Here is a 15854-nt window from a genome sequence, read left to right as displayed (position 1 = left end):
TGGCTGAGATATGAAGGCAAAATGCCAGAGCCTTCCTGGGTGGGCTCTAAATGCTCATCTTTCAGTTACCAGCACAGAGCTAACGGCTGATGCCTCCCGGGGACCTACCATGGTAGAAACACTGCTTTCACACAAAACAAAACCAGAGCTAATTAAATAACACCAATAATTTTTGTTAACTTTGATTTTGGAATTGCTTACATGGTAGACAAGCATTCAAATATCTGTGCTAACTTTATTTCTTTAATGCCACTTGGGGGGAAAGGCCATGCTTGCAACAAATATAAAATTAAACTTTTTATTGTCAACTATAATAAATTTCTCCTTTAAAACAAAATTGTCGCCTTAAAGTGAGAATTTAAAGTTACTTGTAGTATCACATAAATTCAATCAGTTCTAAAATTTGACTCAATTTAGAAGCTAAAGATATAATGATATGGATCAGATTCAGGATACCATTAGCTTTTAAATTCACATGCATTATCATAAATGTCCATTTATTAGTTATATGCAATGATTCAAAGATTTCCAAAGGCAAATTTTATAACCAATTCACCTTCCAACATAGGTGCCTGGTCTTGGAGAGAGTGATTTTCTGCAGACAGAAATGTAAATGTCACTTAGATAATATTATCTCCAAGCACATTCTAAACTCTACTTTTAATTTTATAATCATTATTCCCATCTTTAACCCACAGAAAGGGCAAGAGCAGGTACTATATTTTGACTAAGGTATGTTTATAGAAATTTTTAAAATTTTAGAACATTTCATAGATAATATTATATCCCTTTTGAAGATTTTTCTCTATAAATATTAACAGAAAACTGTATACCTACCATAAATTTTAAATTCTATTGTTTAACCAAGTTGGTATGGTAAATGTTCACGCAAAAAAATTCACAATAGCTTACTGATTTTATCAGAAAACAAATTCTGGTTGTTTTATCAGAAAAATAAAATCTGGGACCTGCATGTTTAAAAGTGTTTCTCCTGTTTAAGCACACATTAAACCAAAGACCAGAGACAAACCAAAAAACGGACTGGCAGTATCTTACTTGTCCTGCAGAGTGAGACAGGTAAACGTCCTGCTTCCCAGTGATGCAACCTACTAGCAACATTATAGGACTCTAACTCAGGCTGCCACTTCACTGCTTCCGATTCTGCCATGTCGCCTCCAGATTAATTTCCCTCAAGCACCACTCTAGGCTACTCAGCAGATCACCAGTCCTTCACTGGAAGCTCCCCTCTTTCCTGTATACAGGGAGTTCTTACTCTGGCAACTGACTCCAATATTAAACACAAGTAGAACTTTTATCTTCTAACTTATAATAGGATGATAAGCTATTCACCAGAAATATACTGTCCTTTTCTGCCTCCTTCCTATTTTCTCCACCTGGTATAATTCTAATTACAGACTGAATAGTGACTCACTAAAAAAAATTACTGAGTAAGTATGTTGCCGATTACAAAATTAGGTATTTTGAACCCTGGGCATAAAATTCTGTTAGAGGGCTAGAAAAATCTGTAGTGTCTGCCAGGAGTTATCCTTTGGACAACCAGAATCTCTAAATCCTGTATAGAGCCATCACCTTAAGTATTAAAATACATGAGAACAGGGGAAACATTTTCAGTCATAATTAGTTCTATAACCTAAACAAGATTTTTAGAAACTAAAAATAAAACATAATAAAGTTATAACTTAATTAAGATAAAAGACAGCTAACATGCAAAAAGTAATAAAGCAGTTGGGCTGAATGCATGCCAGATGCTGAAAAATGCTTGAGTTCTACATGTTAGTTACTGTTTCTCAGCCAAGCCATGACATTCTGTTACCTAGCACGCACATAGACAAATATTTTATTTCATGGCCAAGTGTATACCATTCCTAATAGTTTTTACTTAAGAAAAAACAGACACATAAATATTTTAACTTAAATGCTAAAGTAATAATCCCTCGAACATCACTGCTAAGTGATTTCTGGAATTCCTTCCACGATAGTTACTTCTATCCTCTATGTCGGGACTAGACTACTTGGTATAAAAGAGTGAACATTGACTGAGACAGAGAAACCGTTATTTGTACCTCAACCCAGTGACTAGTCCATGCAACCAGAGAGCATTACAGAACTCTAGGAGATTCCGTTTCCTCAACTGCCAAGCTCTAAAAAATAGCTGGTTTTCTCTCTCAGGCGCTCTTGTCAGTTGTGTTCTTTTTTATCTATCAAGATCATAACTTGCCTTTACAACTCGAATTATAAAATTTGTATACGCTCATTAAGGCTGTACTCAAATGCTCAATTTTCACAAATGAATTTAAGCCACAAATATTTTAGACACAGACATCTCAATAAGACAGAGTGATTTTTGACTCTAGAAAAGAAACTAGCATCAGTTAAACTTGGTCTCAAGCACTACCTAATTACACCAATTAATTTCTTACTTTGGGTGCCATGGTTCTACTAGCTTTCCTCACTTAGCAACTAAAGTTCATTACGGGAGGATGAAATTTTAGAAATCGTTATAAAAACCCAATCAATGCCTCACAAAATCTAGTTTACAAATAGTTAAGCGAAATCATTCCCTTCCACCCAGCCATCCATTCATGACAACATAAAGGAGGGAGCCAAACCAAATCCCTTTCAAGCGCAGACCTGTTCTTTGGGACGCAGGCAGCTCACTGGCATCAGGCAGTGTACCTGTTGTTCCAGGAGGTAGTGCATAAGCTGAAGATGATGGTGGAGCTCCTGGTCCGCCATGCTGGAAGGACGCTCCAGAGGAAGGGGGAGGAGGGAAAGCAGCAGCAGGGCTGGAAGAAGGTGGAGAGGCCTGGTGCTGTGCTGTATAGAGCTGAGACTGCCCAGAATAGGAAGGAGCAGAAGATATGTAAGGGGTGTTAGGGTAAGCGTTTGAAGCAGGAGGAGCAACAGGCTGCGGAGGTCGATACACTGCTGACCCCCCTGTTCCGAATGAATACTGTTGGGCTGGTTGATAAGCTACACCGAGGAGAAGAAACAGAAATTTTAATTAGTTACAAGTTTATTCAAGTGGAATAAAAAGCAGTTATCTCATCATATGCAAATTATTTTAATCACTCTTCTTATAACTATCAGTTACAGCCAAAAACGAACACTTACGTGTGTGATGATTCAAATGCTCTTGTATAGGTCAAAGTCAGTGTTTGAAAACTGCCATTCCCGAGGCTGGTGCTAGCTATGGGAGTCTTTGAATCACCAGTCCAAAGAATTGTGAGACTGATACTTTACGACATATTTCTCTCTCCTGTTCAAAACGGTGTGACAACTACTAGCCCCCAGATGCTAGCATTACACACCCAAAGCACTCACGCTCTTGGCAGGGTTTTCATTTTGTTGCAGCTCAAATCCGCTCTCCCTTAAGAACTACAGGGTGCGCACTATCTAGTGTCTTCACCAGCATCCAGTAGTAGCAACAGCTATTCCAAATCTGAGTGGGTATATACTTTGGGACCGACGGTGAACCAGATCCCTGGCAAACCAATGACTACATACTATTAGACATACTGATATATCCAGTTAGTAAGCCGTCAGTTAACTTCTATTTTAATGCAAAGACTCACACTCAGATTTTCAACCCAGATGCTGCTGAGTCCATTCTGACTCAGAGGGACCTCAGGCATTTCAGATGGGAACTATGCTCAGTGGTTGTGATTTTTCAGAAATACTGCAGATTGCCAGGCTGTTCTTCCAAGGCACACTTGGGTGGATCCAAATGGTCAAACTTCTGGTTAGTGCAGGAGCACTTTACCCATTTGCACCACCCAAGGACTCTGGACACCACATAAGGAAAACCGCAAGACAATCACCTCCTGTGATCAGGGTAGTATCTGTGGATACCAAGAACTGTATCTGCTTCCTATCAGTACTCTGAACCATGGATTTCCACATGAAATACTTGAGATTGAAACAAATTTGTCTGCATTTTAAGAACATACAAATTAGTTTGGATTAGTTTTTACTCTGTGGTTTTTTTAAATCGTTATTAAAATATATCTTATTTTCCCCTATGAGAGTTTTTTATTCCCTCTACACTTAAATTCTGAGCCAGCAATCATTTCTTGAGTTCCAAAGGCAAACCTGCTGTACAAGACCTCTTCAGAGTGTTGACAAGCAGGGAGGCTACTTTGAGGAATAAGGGGAGCCTTACCTAAGTTATGATATTTTTAATCTCCTCATATGCATGTGACTCAGGAAGACCAAGAAAAAATACCCAATGCATTTGAATTGTGGTGTTGGTGAAGAATAGTGAAAGTAGGACGGACTGCCAGAAGGACAAACATCTGTCTTGGAAGAATATGGCCAGAGTGCTCCTTAGAGGCCAGGATGGTGAGACACTGTCTCACAGGCTTTGGATGTGTTGTCAAGAGAAACCATGCCCTGGAGAAAGGTATCATGCTCAGTAGAGGGGCAGTAGAGAAGGTTTTCAACAAGATGGATAGGCACAGTGGCTGTAACAACAGCTCAAGTTCAGGGACAATTATGAAGAAGAGACAGGACCAGGCAGTGCTCCATTCTGTTGTGTGTAGGATCACTATCGGTCGGAACCAACTTGTTGGCACCTAACAACAATAACTACAGGGGCAAATATTTTCTAAAAAAGAAATTCCCCTTGGGACCATTGCCCCACCCTCACCCCCAAATTGGTTTGTGTTTTCCTCCCAGAAGGAAAAATATGTACTACATAATTTCTACACTTCTAATTTTTAGATAACCAAATAATGGGAGGATATTGGACTTTCTTCCACAGGCCCTAGAGGTGCCCCAAGAACAGGAACCAGTTGTTCTAAAGACTGACTCAGGGTGTGGCTTCTTGATAGCCTGTTGATTCAGGCCACCTCTTTGGGAAACCATGTTTCAGTACAGTAGAGTCTTAAGCAGGTTCTTCTGTAACTTGTCCAATCTGATTTGCACATGGATTTAGAACTTCCAAGTCAATGCTTACATTAGCTAGAGCAAGCCACAATGAAAGAACTTCAGGGTCAGACTACTTACGCTGTGGCTGTGGATAAGGTGGTACCTGGGTGTGCATATGACCTGGCGATGTGGGCAGCTGAGGGACAGCACTTGGATTAACATTTCCATGCATTATGAAACCTGGAGGTGGAGGATTTTCTCCCTAGGAAATGAGAATAGGATAAGAAGCAGGATTACAATTGGTAACAAGAACTTTACCCAAAGGACTTATGATTTCCTAAATGGAATTCTTATATTAAACAACAACCACCACCACATTTATTGCATTCTATCTTTGTCAGAGCATCACATTTCTTGAGCAACACGTGTTGGGTGATTTAAAGACCAGACAGGTCCCAAGTAATAACTGCAATGAAAGGCAATGGACACTAACAGCCTCATGAGACAAGATGTTCTCAACTTTTCATAAGTCACCTGGGTTTTTCATCTAATAAACTCCATCCACTACTCCGCAGTCTGGAAATGTACGTATAAATGCCTTATTTTGGCATCTCATCAATTTCTGTAAGGCTAAAAAGCAAGCAACCCAAACAAAAACCACACAATAAAAACTCTTCAGTGAAATCGGATTTCTAAATCACTGTTAGAACCTTGTTGATGTTTTTCTAGCTCAAGTCAACTTAGAACTGTAGGAGAGAGAGGGAGGACGAAGGAAATAAATTAATAGTGCTATTTATGGCTTCTTGCCTCCTAAAAGCATTAAAATGCAATAAGCTGGCAGGCAGGCAGACTTGGAGAATGGGAGTTTGCAGAAGGGTGGTTAAAGAATATACCTATTTATATTTAAGTGAGCAGAATTCTGCTCCAAGAGGAATAATGAAGGATGTACCTGTGTGTCAGAGGGAGAGGCTGCAGATGGATGGCTGGGAAGGGCAGTAGGAGTTTTGTTACTCCAGGTAGTGACAGTAGGGGCAATTCTAACCTGAATTGAACAAAGAAATACCAATCACAGAAAATAAAAAATGAAAATGTTAAGAGAAAAAAGGGCAAAAACTTAAAGGGTATTATTAGTTGCCAGTTTCAGAGCAAAAATTAAGAGCAACAAGAAAGCATGCATTAGTCCAAGTGATTGCATTCAGAGTAGCTGGAGGTTCTAAAGAAAAGTGTTCATTCACAACAAAAGGGAAGGGGTGAGGTAAGTGAAACTTAAAGCACAAACAACAACGTCAATCAAGTGCCACAAATAAGGGGGAAAGCTAGGACCTATAAGAGAGACAGAAAGCCTACATTCCAGGAAAAAAGACACTGAGTAAAAAGTGATTTTTTTTAAAAAGCATTAATAGTATTCATGCTATCGTTTGATCTGCAACTTTGTTATAAGCTCCCTTTTTCTGGATTTGATTAGTACCACAGAAATCTTATTAGTCTTATGTGAGGCTTAAAAATCACAGAGAATATTAGGGCTGAAAGGAGACAAAGCATCATCCAGTCTAATCCCACCCTGTTCCAATGAGAAAACCAGGGCTCCCAGAGGCAAAGGGGCTTGCCAGGTCTGGACAACTGGATGGACTGATTCCCTATCTCTTGACTCTGGCACTGGGGTTTTCTGTCTTACCATATGCCTTACCCTGCAGTCCAATGGGTTTCACATTTTTTTAAATAACAATTTTTGTCAAGTAAATCTTTGTAAGAAACTCTTAATGTTGTTTTGGTTGAAGTGTGGGTGGAACTCACTAAAATGGCCTCCCCCTGGAGACGTCAGATGGTGTGAAGTATGACAAAATAATAATAATTTATAAATTATCAAGGGTTCATGGGGGGGGGACAAGGAGGGAGGGGAAAAATGAGGAGCTGATACCAAGGGCTCAAGTAGAAAGAAAATGTTTTGAGAATGATGAGGGAAACAAATGTACAAAAGTGCTTGACGCAATGGATGGATGGATGGATGGATGGATGGATGGATGGATGGATGGATGGATGGATGGATGGATTTTAATAAGAGTTATACAATCTCCCCAAAAATGATTTTTTAAATGGCCTCCCTGTAACCCCTCTACCCCAGACTACAGATTTAAAACCAGAAGCCACTTCCCTCATTAATTACACATATCATATGCATTCATCAAGAAAATCACTATTTGAAATGATTTTACTTTTTGTTAAAACTGTGTTAATTCAAAAGGTAGTAAAAGTCATATGTTTTTCCCTTTTTATGAAAGACAAAAATCAAGCACATAAAGAGTAAATGTTCTCTTCCTGTAGAGATGCTTGGCTTTCAAACACAAGGTCCTTGGGAGGTCTTATCCCAACTTGGGCATTAATAGATGATACAACTGAGAGATTCAAGCTCTGTGTGTTATTGTTCTAGTTGGTCATTGACAGCTCTGCTTCTCATGCTCCAGACCAAGCTATTATGTGCCCCACTTAGTGTGTCGTACGTGTCCTGAGTCTAGTGTGAGCGCCACTGGGAGAGGAAGGGCTAGTGCATTTTGTTCTTCAATGTACCCTCAACTCAATGACTACAACAATACCAGCTGCTCACAGGCTTTAAATAAGTTCTTGTCAAAGAAATGAAAGAAATCAAATTAGAGAATACTCTAGATATTTGTTATACTAAAATATGATCTATTCTAATTAAGTACCAATCAAAAGTATAACAGGCCAAAGAACATGAACCAGATTCATGCTTTTTGTTTTGGCTTTTCATTTTATATTTTCAATTGAAAAAAGATCCCACCAGTCTTATCACTAATTTGTTTGATGTTGTAACTGGCAGATTACACCTTTCCCGTCACCAATCAGGACCATTTTCACCTGTTACTTATGAAAAAATTATTTTTACTTTAGAACATGAAGGCGATCTACTAGTCTGGAAATAGAGTTTCTAAATGCAAACGTGAGTGACAATAAAATGCCACCTTTCTGCCATTACTCTTGTAATTTTAGTATTCCAAAGCACCTTTTTTTCAACATAGGCAAGTATTATTAAAAAGTAATTCACTAAAATAGATTTCTATATAAGGTATTAACCTTCAAAGTCCTGAATTAGTAGCTAAAAATTGAAAAATGACTCAAAATGTTTAATAGCTCTACCTATACCTATGTAAAAACGGGGCACACACATAACTAAACATTAACCAATATTTCTGAATGGTAACTTTCTTTTTGCTCTACTTGTCTATATTTTCTTACTTATGTACAGTGAAGACATGCTATTTCTATAATGTGGGAAACTGCTTTTAACGACGATGGGCACTATTAACAGAGTAAAACCCTCCATTTTCTTCAAAAGCACCTAAGTAAGATGATGTGTCCTATGATGCTGTGACAGAAGCTAACAAATTCAAAGGATTAGAGGAAATAACTGATGGACAATGTGTGTATGGTAACTGATGGTAAGTATCGATCACCTCTTTACTTGCTAGGACTGTTTCTTTTCGCCATCTACAACCTATACTAAACCTTGGGTTATTACTTTTCTCTAGTGGTCAAAGATGTGCTTTGTGTGCTGGGAACTCACTATTATGCTGATATAGAAGAAAGAGAGCTTTTATTAGTGATTTAGAAAAAGAATACTCAAAAAAACACTTTTATAAAATTAGCTAAATCACTCATGAGACTGTTATTGCTATTTCACTTACCATTGTCAGATGAATCAAATAGTAGATGTTTTAAAGAATATATGTACAAGGGAAGATTATGTGATAAAGAAAAAAGTTGAAATCTCCCGAGAGTTAAAAATTAATTTGTATCTGAGATATAATTTGTGTGACATCACATGAAAAGAATGATTTAAAAAGGTAGATCAGAAGTACTACTTCTAAGATGCTAGAGAGTGTAAGTACTGAAACACTATTTAGTCTGGTTTTACCACATCAGTAAAGTCTTTTGCCCACCAAACTACAACACCAACTTTGAATGTTGCTGGTTGCTGATGAGTGCCATCAAGTTGATTCCAACTCCTTGTGGCCCCCGGTCGGTCCTGTGCCAGCCTCACCATCGCTGAACAGAAAAACATAAATATCCCCATTTCACTTGGGTCAGGTCACTCACATGAGGATAGTATTGCTGAGCTGGGACTCTCGGCATCTGTGTGTGGCCAGCAGTTGGTCCAGGTCTGCCCTTGGGCAGCTGCTGCCCCTCATACGGAGTTTTGGGTGTGGTGCGTCTTGTTATAGGCTCTCCTTGTGCTCTGCAAAGTCTATCACGGAGCTGCATAATATTTGCCTAAAAGCAGCAATGGAAGAAACAGTCAGTTATAAATACTCAAGAACCTCAAAGGGCTACAACATTGAGAATTTTGTAATTTAACTGAGGTAGAAATTTGAATTATGACCAACGCATGGTTAGTATGCAAGATGTCATCTGTTGTTAGTTTGAATAATGCTGACAAAACTGAAAAGTAACAACAACAACAAAAACTGACAAGTAACAAAACCAAAAACGCAACTTTCTTTGTAGGTCCCCAAAGAGAGTCAACTATTACAGATGGTATTGAAGGAAAATGTTTATCTAAGAAAAAGAGATGATTTGAAGTAAATTAAAAGACATTAAACTCAGGGTAGCTTATGCAGCTCTGTAAGAACCATGAGTTGACCATGCGTATTCTAAGCATCATCAAAGAAAAGCAAAATGAGAGAATCTTTCAAGAAAGAATTTTATTATCTTGAAATTTTCCCATTCCTCTAAGTTCAGTAATGGATGGTCTCTAAAAATAAGGGACCATACCGCAGCAGATTGAATACAAAACTGGACACACAAGTCTATCTGCCCTCTACTAAGCCAGACATTGAAACAGATTTGCAAAATGTAAAATAACACTACTCATCTCACTAACAACTACAGTTTTGGATAATATAGATTTTTCATAAAACTATGTTATTTCCCTAAATATATAATGAGTTTATCATCACTATTTTTTAAATGAATTAATACTTGGTTAAAATTTCAGCAACCCTAGAGGTACAGCCTAAGAAAGAACAAAGCCTGTCAAGTAATTTTTGATAATGAAATGTATTAATGCTTTATTGATTTCATAGTTAGAACAATGAACCCTATTTGGGTGAGGTGTGCTCAGTTATTGTTAGGTTTATGTCTATCACCCTTGTATGAGAAAGTTTTAGTTTCAAGATGTACTAATTTTTAACCAAGAATCATGATGTGATTGATGTAACTTGTTACGGTCTTGTGGCCTGAGAATTTCCTGATGTATGTATGCTCTCAGACCATAAGCTTTAAGCCAAGAAAAAGTTGAAACTTTGCATGAATAAAATTGGAACAGTCACCGCAAAAAAAAAAAAATTCATCATCAAAAAAGTTTAAACAGTCATTTAAATTTTTAGATATATTTTATAGCCTTTCATAAGGGAGAACTAAATGCTTGATATTTTCTTTCAAAAGTCTAAGAAAAGCATGAAGAATAATGTATAGCAAAATACAAACAGTTATAAATGGTACTGAAAAACAAAGGCTAGAAAGTCCTTGGGTTTTAAAATTAAGGGCTTACAATATATCCCAATGTAATTATGAGACATTATTAAGTAAAAAGTCTCACAAAACTTGCATGCTAACATCATCATAAACACACCACCAAATATCTCATTAACAATTCAGAAAGATCCAAGAGGAATCCCAAAGTTAAGAGTATACAAAATCGTACCTCCAAAGTCCGGGAACATGAATATAAAGATTTTTTACTCAAGGTTTCGACAGAATTGATAGAAAAGAAAATGTATTCCTAATTCTCTAGAACAAACAAAACACTGAAAACATGAGACTGAAACAAAGCCATTGAAAACAGATAATGAGAACAATAAAAAGTCATTAATGAAACAAGGAAGTATGGTCAGGCTCAAGAATCAAGCTCCACCAAACACAAAACCTCCTGACCAGATAGAAACTACTTGTTATAGGTCTCCTCAAACTTCACCCCAACTCCTACCCACTCTTCCTTATTGGGGACGACTCCTCTTCTGGCCATCCCCACAGTGCCACCACTTCCACCACAGAAATCATCACAGGTTAGGAATTCCCAGGTTTACTTGACTAGAAGCCAACTTATGTTTGTAAGTTCCCAAAGTGGCAAGGACTTTGGAAATAATGGTTATTGCTATACAAGAGGGTTTAAGAAATTTGTGGAAAAAATGGAATTTAAAGATAATGAATTTTTTCATGAACTTTTTAATGAACTTCTTATATATTTGACTACTTGTTTAATTGAATTGAAATAAATATGAAAAAGCCAGAGTTTCAGTATACACTAAGTACCACAAATTAGGAATGTGCTATGGCTTCCTCTGCCTTGAATATTTCTAAAATATACTTGTCTATAGATAGCATCAGACTAAAATGGCATGTAGGATGAACTTCTTCACCAATACTCAGGCTAACACGTGCCACCATTTAAAAGTCACACCAGGTACAACAATCCCATTTGTTGCTAAGTATCAACATTTATAGCTTCCCAACATAAACAATTTCTACAAAAAAACCTAGAAGCAAATGGCTTATACAAAAACAAAAAGGCTGGGGAAAAAATGTGAAGCGGATACAAGGGGCTTAAGTGGAGAGCAAATGTTTTGAGAATGATGATGGCAATGAATGTACAGACATGCTTTACACAATTGGAATATGTATGGATTGTGACAAGAGTTGTATGAGCCCCTAATAAAATGATTAAAAAATCAAACAAACAAAAGGGTTGTTTTGTTTTGTTTTGTTCTCCCGCTCCCTTATTTTCCCCCTCAAGTATTATACTCCTTAGTAAACAGGGATCTATTATATTCTAGGATCTCTGGGTACACCAAAATGATGACTGAAGAACTACAAATAATACTGACTTATGGTTAGATGATAAAAATTCAACTGCTCTAAAACATTCCACTTAGCAGTATGTGTATCTCTAATATCAAGTGCTATGTAATGGGCTCATATTACTCACATTAAAAGGAAGAAAATGGTCCATGCTAATTACCTGGTTGGTGTTTTCAGGAAGAAAAGCCAGGGCCGCAGCAATACTGCCCTGAGCTGCCAGCAAATTGGCATACTGACTCATCTTCTCAGCCAAAAGTACCCCTACTGTATTAGTGCCCATGGTTTGAGTGAGCTGTACAGCTTGTCGTAGGATGACAACTTTCTCGATCAGATCCTAAGTGAGAAAATAAAAACATGATTATCAAAGAGAAGATACAGAGGTGTTTAAATTTCCAACCATATTAAAAGTACTATACACTCAACAAAAAAGACAAGCAACCCATTTTTTTAAGTGGGCAAAGGACTTGAACAGATATAGTATAAATAGCCAATAAACACATGGGAAAATTTCAGCATAATTAGTCATTAAATCCAAAAGCCAAATCCACTGCTATTGAGTTGACCCCAACTCAACAGTGACCTTATATGAGGTTTCCAGCAGACTCTCAGCCTTCACAGGAACAGACAGCCTCCTCCTTGCCCCCTGGAGAAGGTGGCGAATTTGAACGCAGACTTTTTGGTTAGCAGCCAAATGCAAATCCCACTGCATCATAGTAGGCATTAGGGAAACACAAATCAAGGAGAGAGTTCCTCTTGCGATAGCTATTATTCACGTGTTTCCACCTCAAATTATTTTTTGTGGAAAATAGCAAGCATTTGCAAGGATGAAAACAAATTCAAGTCAGTGTAAAATGGTGTCACCACTGTGGAAAATAGTCGGATGGTTCCTCAAAAGATTAGACACAATATTACCATATATCCCAGCAATTCCATCCTAAGGATACACGCAAAATATTTGGAAGCGGGGGCTCAAGACATAATTTTACCTCAATGTTCATTAGTCAAATTGTGGAAATAACCCAAATGCCCATCAACAGATGAATGGATTAGTAAAATATAATGAAAAAAATAAAATAAAATATGATGCTCAAACACATCAACTGTGAGGATGATGCAGGAGCAGGCTGCTTAATTTTGCTGCATATGAAGTCATTATGAGCTGGAGCCAGGTTGACGGCACCTAATAACATGTGTGAGCATGCACGTGTGTACTTAGCAGCTTCAAAAAGTTCAAGGGAAAGTGGAATTAAAATAGAATTTTTCTATAAACTTTTAAAGCCACCTTGTACATTCCTACACACATACAATAGAATATTATTCACCCATAAAGAGAACTGAAAGACTCGGTGCAGGTGACAACATAAGCTCACTTTGAAAACATTGTGCTAAGTGAAATGAGTTGGACCCAAAGGAAAATATTGAAGGACTACACTTTGATAAAATATTCAAAACAGACAAATGTGGGGGAAAGTTTGAGTAGTGGTTACCAGGGCGTGGAGGAAGGAATGGGAATTATTGCTGCAAGGGACATGGAGCTTCTGTTTGGGTAATGAAAAACTTCTAGAAATGCCTAATAATTATAGATACAAAATACAACTGACATAATAGGTATCAAAGCATTATACACTTAGAAATGTTTAAAATGGAAAATTTTATTACACATATTTTACCACAATAATTAAAAAAGTATACTATCTATTTTCACTCCTCTTAGTTCTGTCTGGAATAACCAACCACGTGTAATTATTCAAAAAGCCAGCCAGGAGGAAGAACTCTTACTCAAGAACCAGGCGCAGGTTGTCATCAACTCCTAAACACTATGAAACTGCCAAGTAGCTGTTCGGCTGAGCTAAACAGCAGAGACCCACTTGAGTCAAGTGGAGATGCAAATGTCTGGAGACAGCAGCCAGCCAGTTATGGGAGGAACTGTGAGTGAAAACAAGGTACTGTCCACACCATGAAAGTTCTCTGAGATGACCTCAGCCAAAGGCACATCACCACCACGTAACCTGAAATTTCTCATATTGTTCAACACCAATTCTTTTCACACAAACCCACAAGTGTTTTTTCCCAAAAGCATTTAGCAGGAAAACCTTAATTTCCTGCTTGGTTTTCAGTTTCAATACAGAGACCTTTAAAACAATTCTTCTGAGAAAACTCTCTTTCCAAAGAGAATGGAACCATGCTGAAATATGTCTCCCACTCTTTATGCCACATTGCTTCTCCCTGGTCTGCCCCAGGCCTGGAGGCTCAACTAGAGGCAGAGAGAGGAACAGCAGAAAAAGGTAAACTGCTTTCTGTGCTTGCCACCGACTTCCCTAACTGCCAAACCACAATTTCACACGCTGTAGCAAAGATGACAAATATCAGTTATCTAGAATTTCTAGAACAATACTTGTTAATAATTAATGTGCAATCGATGAAGAACAAATCATGGGTAGAGAAAAAGGCAACACCAAAAGGTAGCACATTTTGTTTCAAAGACACTAACCTGAAGGGACAAGGGGTTGTTTCCATCTTGAGCTTTAGTCCAACATGCAACTAATTTCTCTACATTCCCTGCACAAATATAGCAGAGACATGCCTGAGTCTTCAGGAGGCTGTCACCTTCATTTTCGAGCCTGGTTCCCAAATGATCTATGGATCAGAAGGAAACAAAGAGTTAGAGCTAAAGTGATTTACATAGGAGATCATGAACCAATACAACCAACAAATCCAATAGCCTTAAGTCAATTCCAACTGATAGCGACCATACAGGAAAGAGTAGAATTGATCTTTAGGGTTTCTGAGACTATATATTTATGGGATCATGCAGCCTCATCTTTCTCCCCAAGTGGCTGATGGGTTTAAACTCCAAACCTTTTGGATAACAGTCAAATGTTTAACCCACTTCCAGCAGTCTAACAATTCCACAATCAGGAATTAGACTTCATAACCAATGAATATTAAGGAGAAACAAAATTAGCCATACAGTAAATGCTTAGTAAATATTTCTTTATTAAACAAATAAACCAACTTCACTACCACTGAGTCAATTCCAACTCATAGTGACCTTATACAGGGTTTCTGAGATTATAAATTTTTATGGAAGCAGACATCCTTATTTTTCTCCCTTGGAGCAGATGGTAGATTTGAACTGGTGACCTTGAAGTAACAGCCCAGTCTTAACCCAGTTTCATCCAAAGCCAAACCAAAGACTGCCATCTAGTTGATACTGACCCATAATTACCCTATAGGACTGGGAAGAACTGGCCCTGTGCGCTTATGAGACTTTCAATCTTTATAGGCATAGAAAGCTTCATCTTTCTGATGGTTTCTAATGGCTGACCTTTAAGGTCAACATGGAATCCACCACACCAGCAGGGCTCTGAGCGAATATCGACTCATAGGAACCCTATTGGACAGGGTGAAACTCTCTCTTGAGTTTCTAAGACTCTCTTTCTCAGGTCACCTTAAATGAATAAAACCCACTAAACCCATTACTATTGAGTTGATTCTGAAGTACATGACATCTTGTGTATAATAAACTATTTCACTAGATACTATACCTAATTGTACAAATGTGTTGTGATATTTTAAAACAAAATGTATGAATAAGAAAAAATTCATAAGCATTTAATTCCATTTTCGAACAGAAGAACACTAACCCACAGCTCTTGATTAGACAGCCCCAGTAGGTGCACGAGAGGAAAACGTGGCGGTCTCCTTTTTTTCCCCCTTTTTTAGGGGCTCATACAACTCTTAACACAATCCATACATATACATACATCAATTGTATAAAGCACATCCGAACATGCTTTGCCCAAATCATTTTCAATGCATTTGCTCTCCACTTAAGCCCTTTGCATCAGGTCCTCTTTTTTTCCCCTCCCTCCCCGCTCCCCCCTCCTTCATGAGACCTTGATAATTTATAGATTGTTATTTTGTCATATCTTGCCCTATCCGGAGTCTCCCTTCCCCTCCTTCTCTGCCGTTCGTCTCCCAAGGAGGAGGTCACATGTGGATCCTTGTAGTCGGTTCCCCTTTTCCAACCCACTCACCCTCTACTTTCCCAGTATCGCCCCTCAGACCCCTGGTCCTGAAGGTATCAT

At 38.0% G+C, this 15854-nt stretch overlaps 1 protein-coding gene across 17 annotated transcripts in view; it reads right to left on the bottom strand.

The window, feature by feature from the left end:
* The window catches only part of SEC31A (SEC31 homolog A, COPII component), a 78808-nt gene that overhangs the window by 13845 nt on the left and 49109 nt on the right, over positions 1-15854 (bottom strand). For 4 of the 17 annotated variants that reach the window (XM_075544113.1, XM_075544117.1, XM_075544114.1 and 1 more), the window contains 7 exons: positions 14255-14400; positions 11924-12097; positions 9004-9177; positions 5840-5932; positions 5029-5152; positions 2653-2994; positions 557-595 (listed from right to left, as the gene is read on the bottom strand). In XM_075544113.1, the coding sequence (XP_075400228.1) occupies positions 557-595; positions 2653-2994; positions 5029-5152; positions 5840-5932; positions 9004-9177; positions 11924-12097; positions 14255-14400 (1092 nt within the window). The remainder of the gene's footprint in view (positions 1-556; positions 596-2652; positions 2995-5028; positions 5153-5839; positions 5933-9003; positions 9178-11923; positions 12098-14254; positions 14401-15854) is intronic. The other 13 variants (XM_075544115.1, XM_075544121.1, XM_075544119.1 and 10 more) reach the window with 8 other exon arrangements.

The sequence above is a fragment of the Tenrec ecaudatus genome, chromosome 3 (assembly GCF_050624435.1).
Source record: "Tenrec ecaudatus isolate mTenEca1 chromosome 3, mTenEca1.hap1, whole genome shotgun sequence".
Classification (NCBI taxonomy): domain Eukaryota; kingdom Metazoa; phylum Chordata; class Mammalia; order Afrosoricida; family Tenrecidae; genus Tenrec; species Tenrec ecaudatus.
The sequence above is the reverse complement of the archived record's forward strand: the minus strand, read 5'-3'. Positions and strand labels throughout refer to the sequence as shown.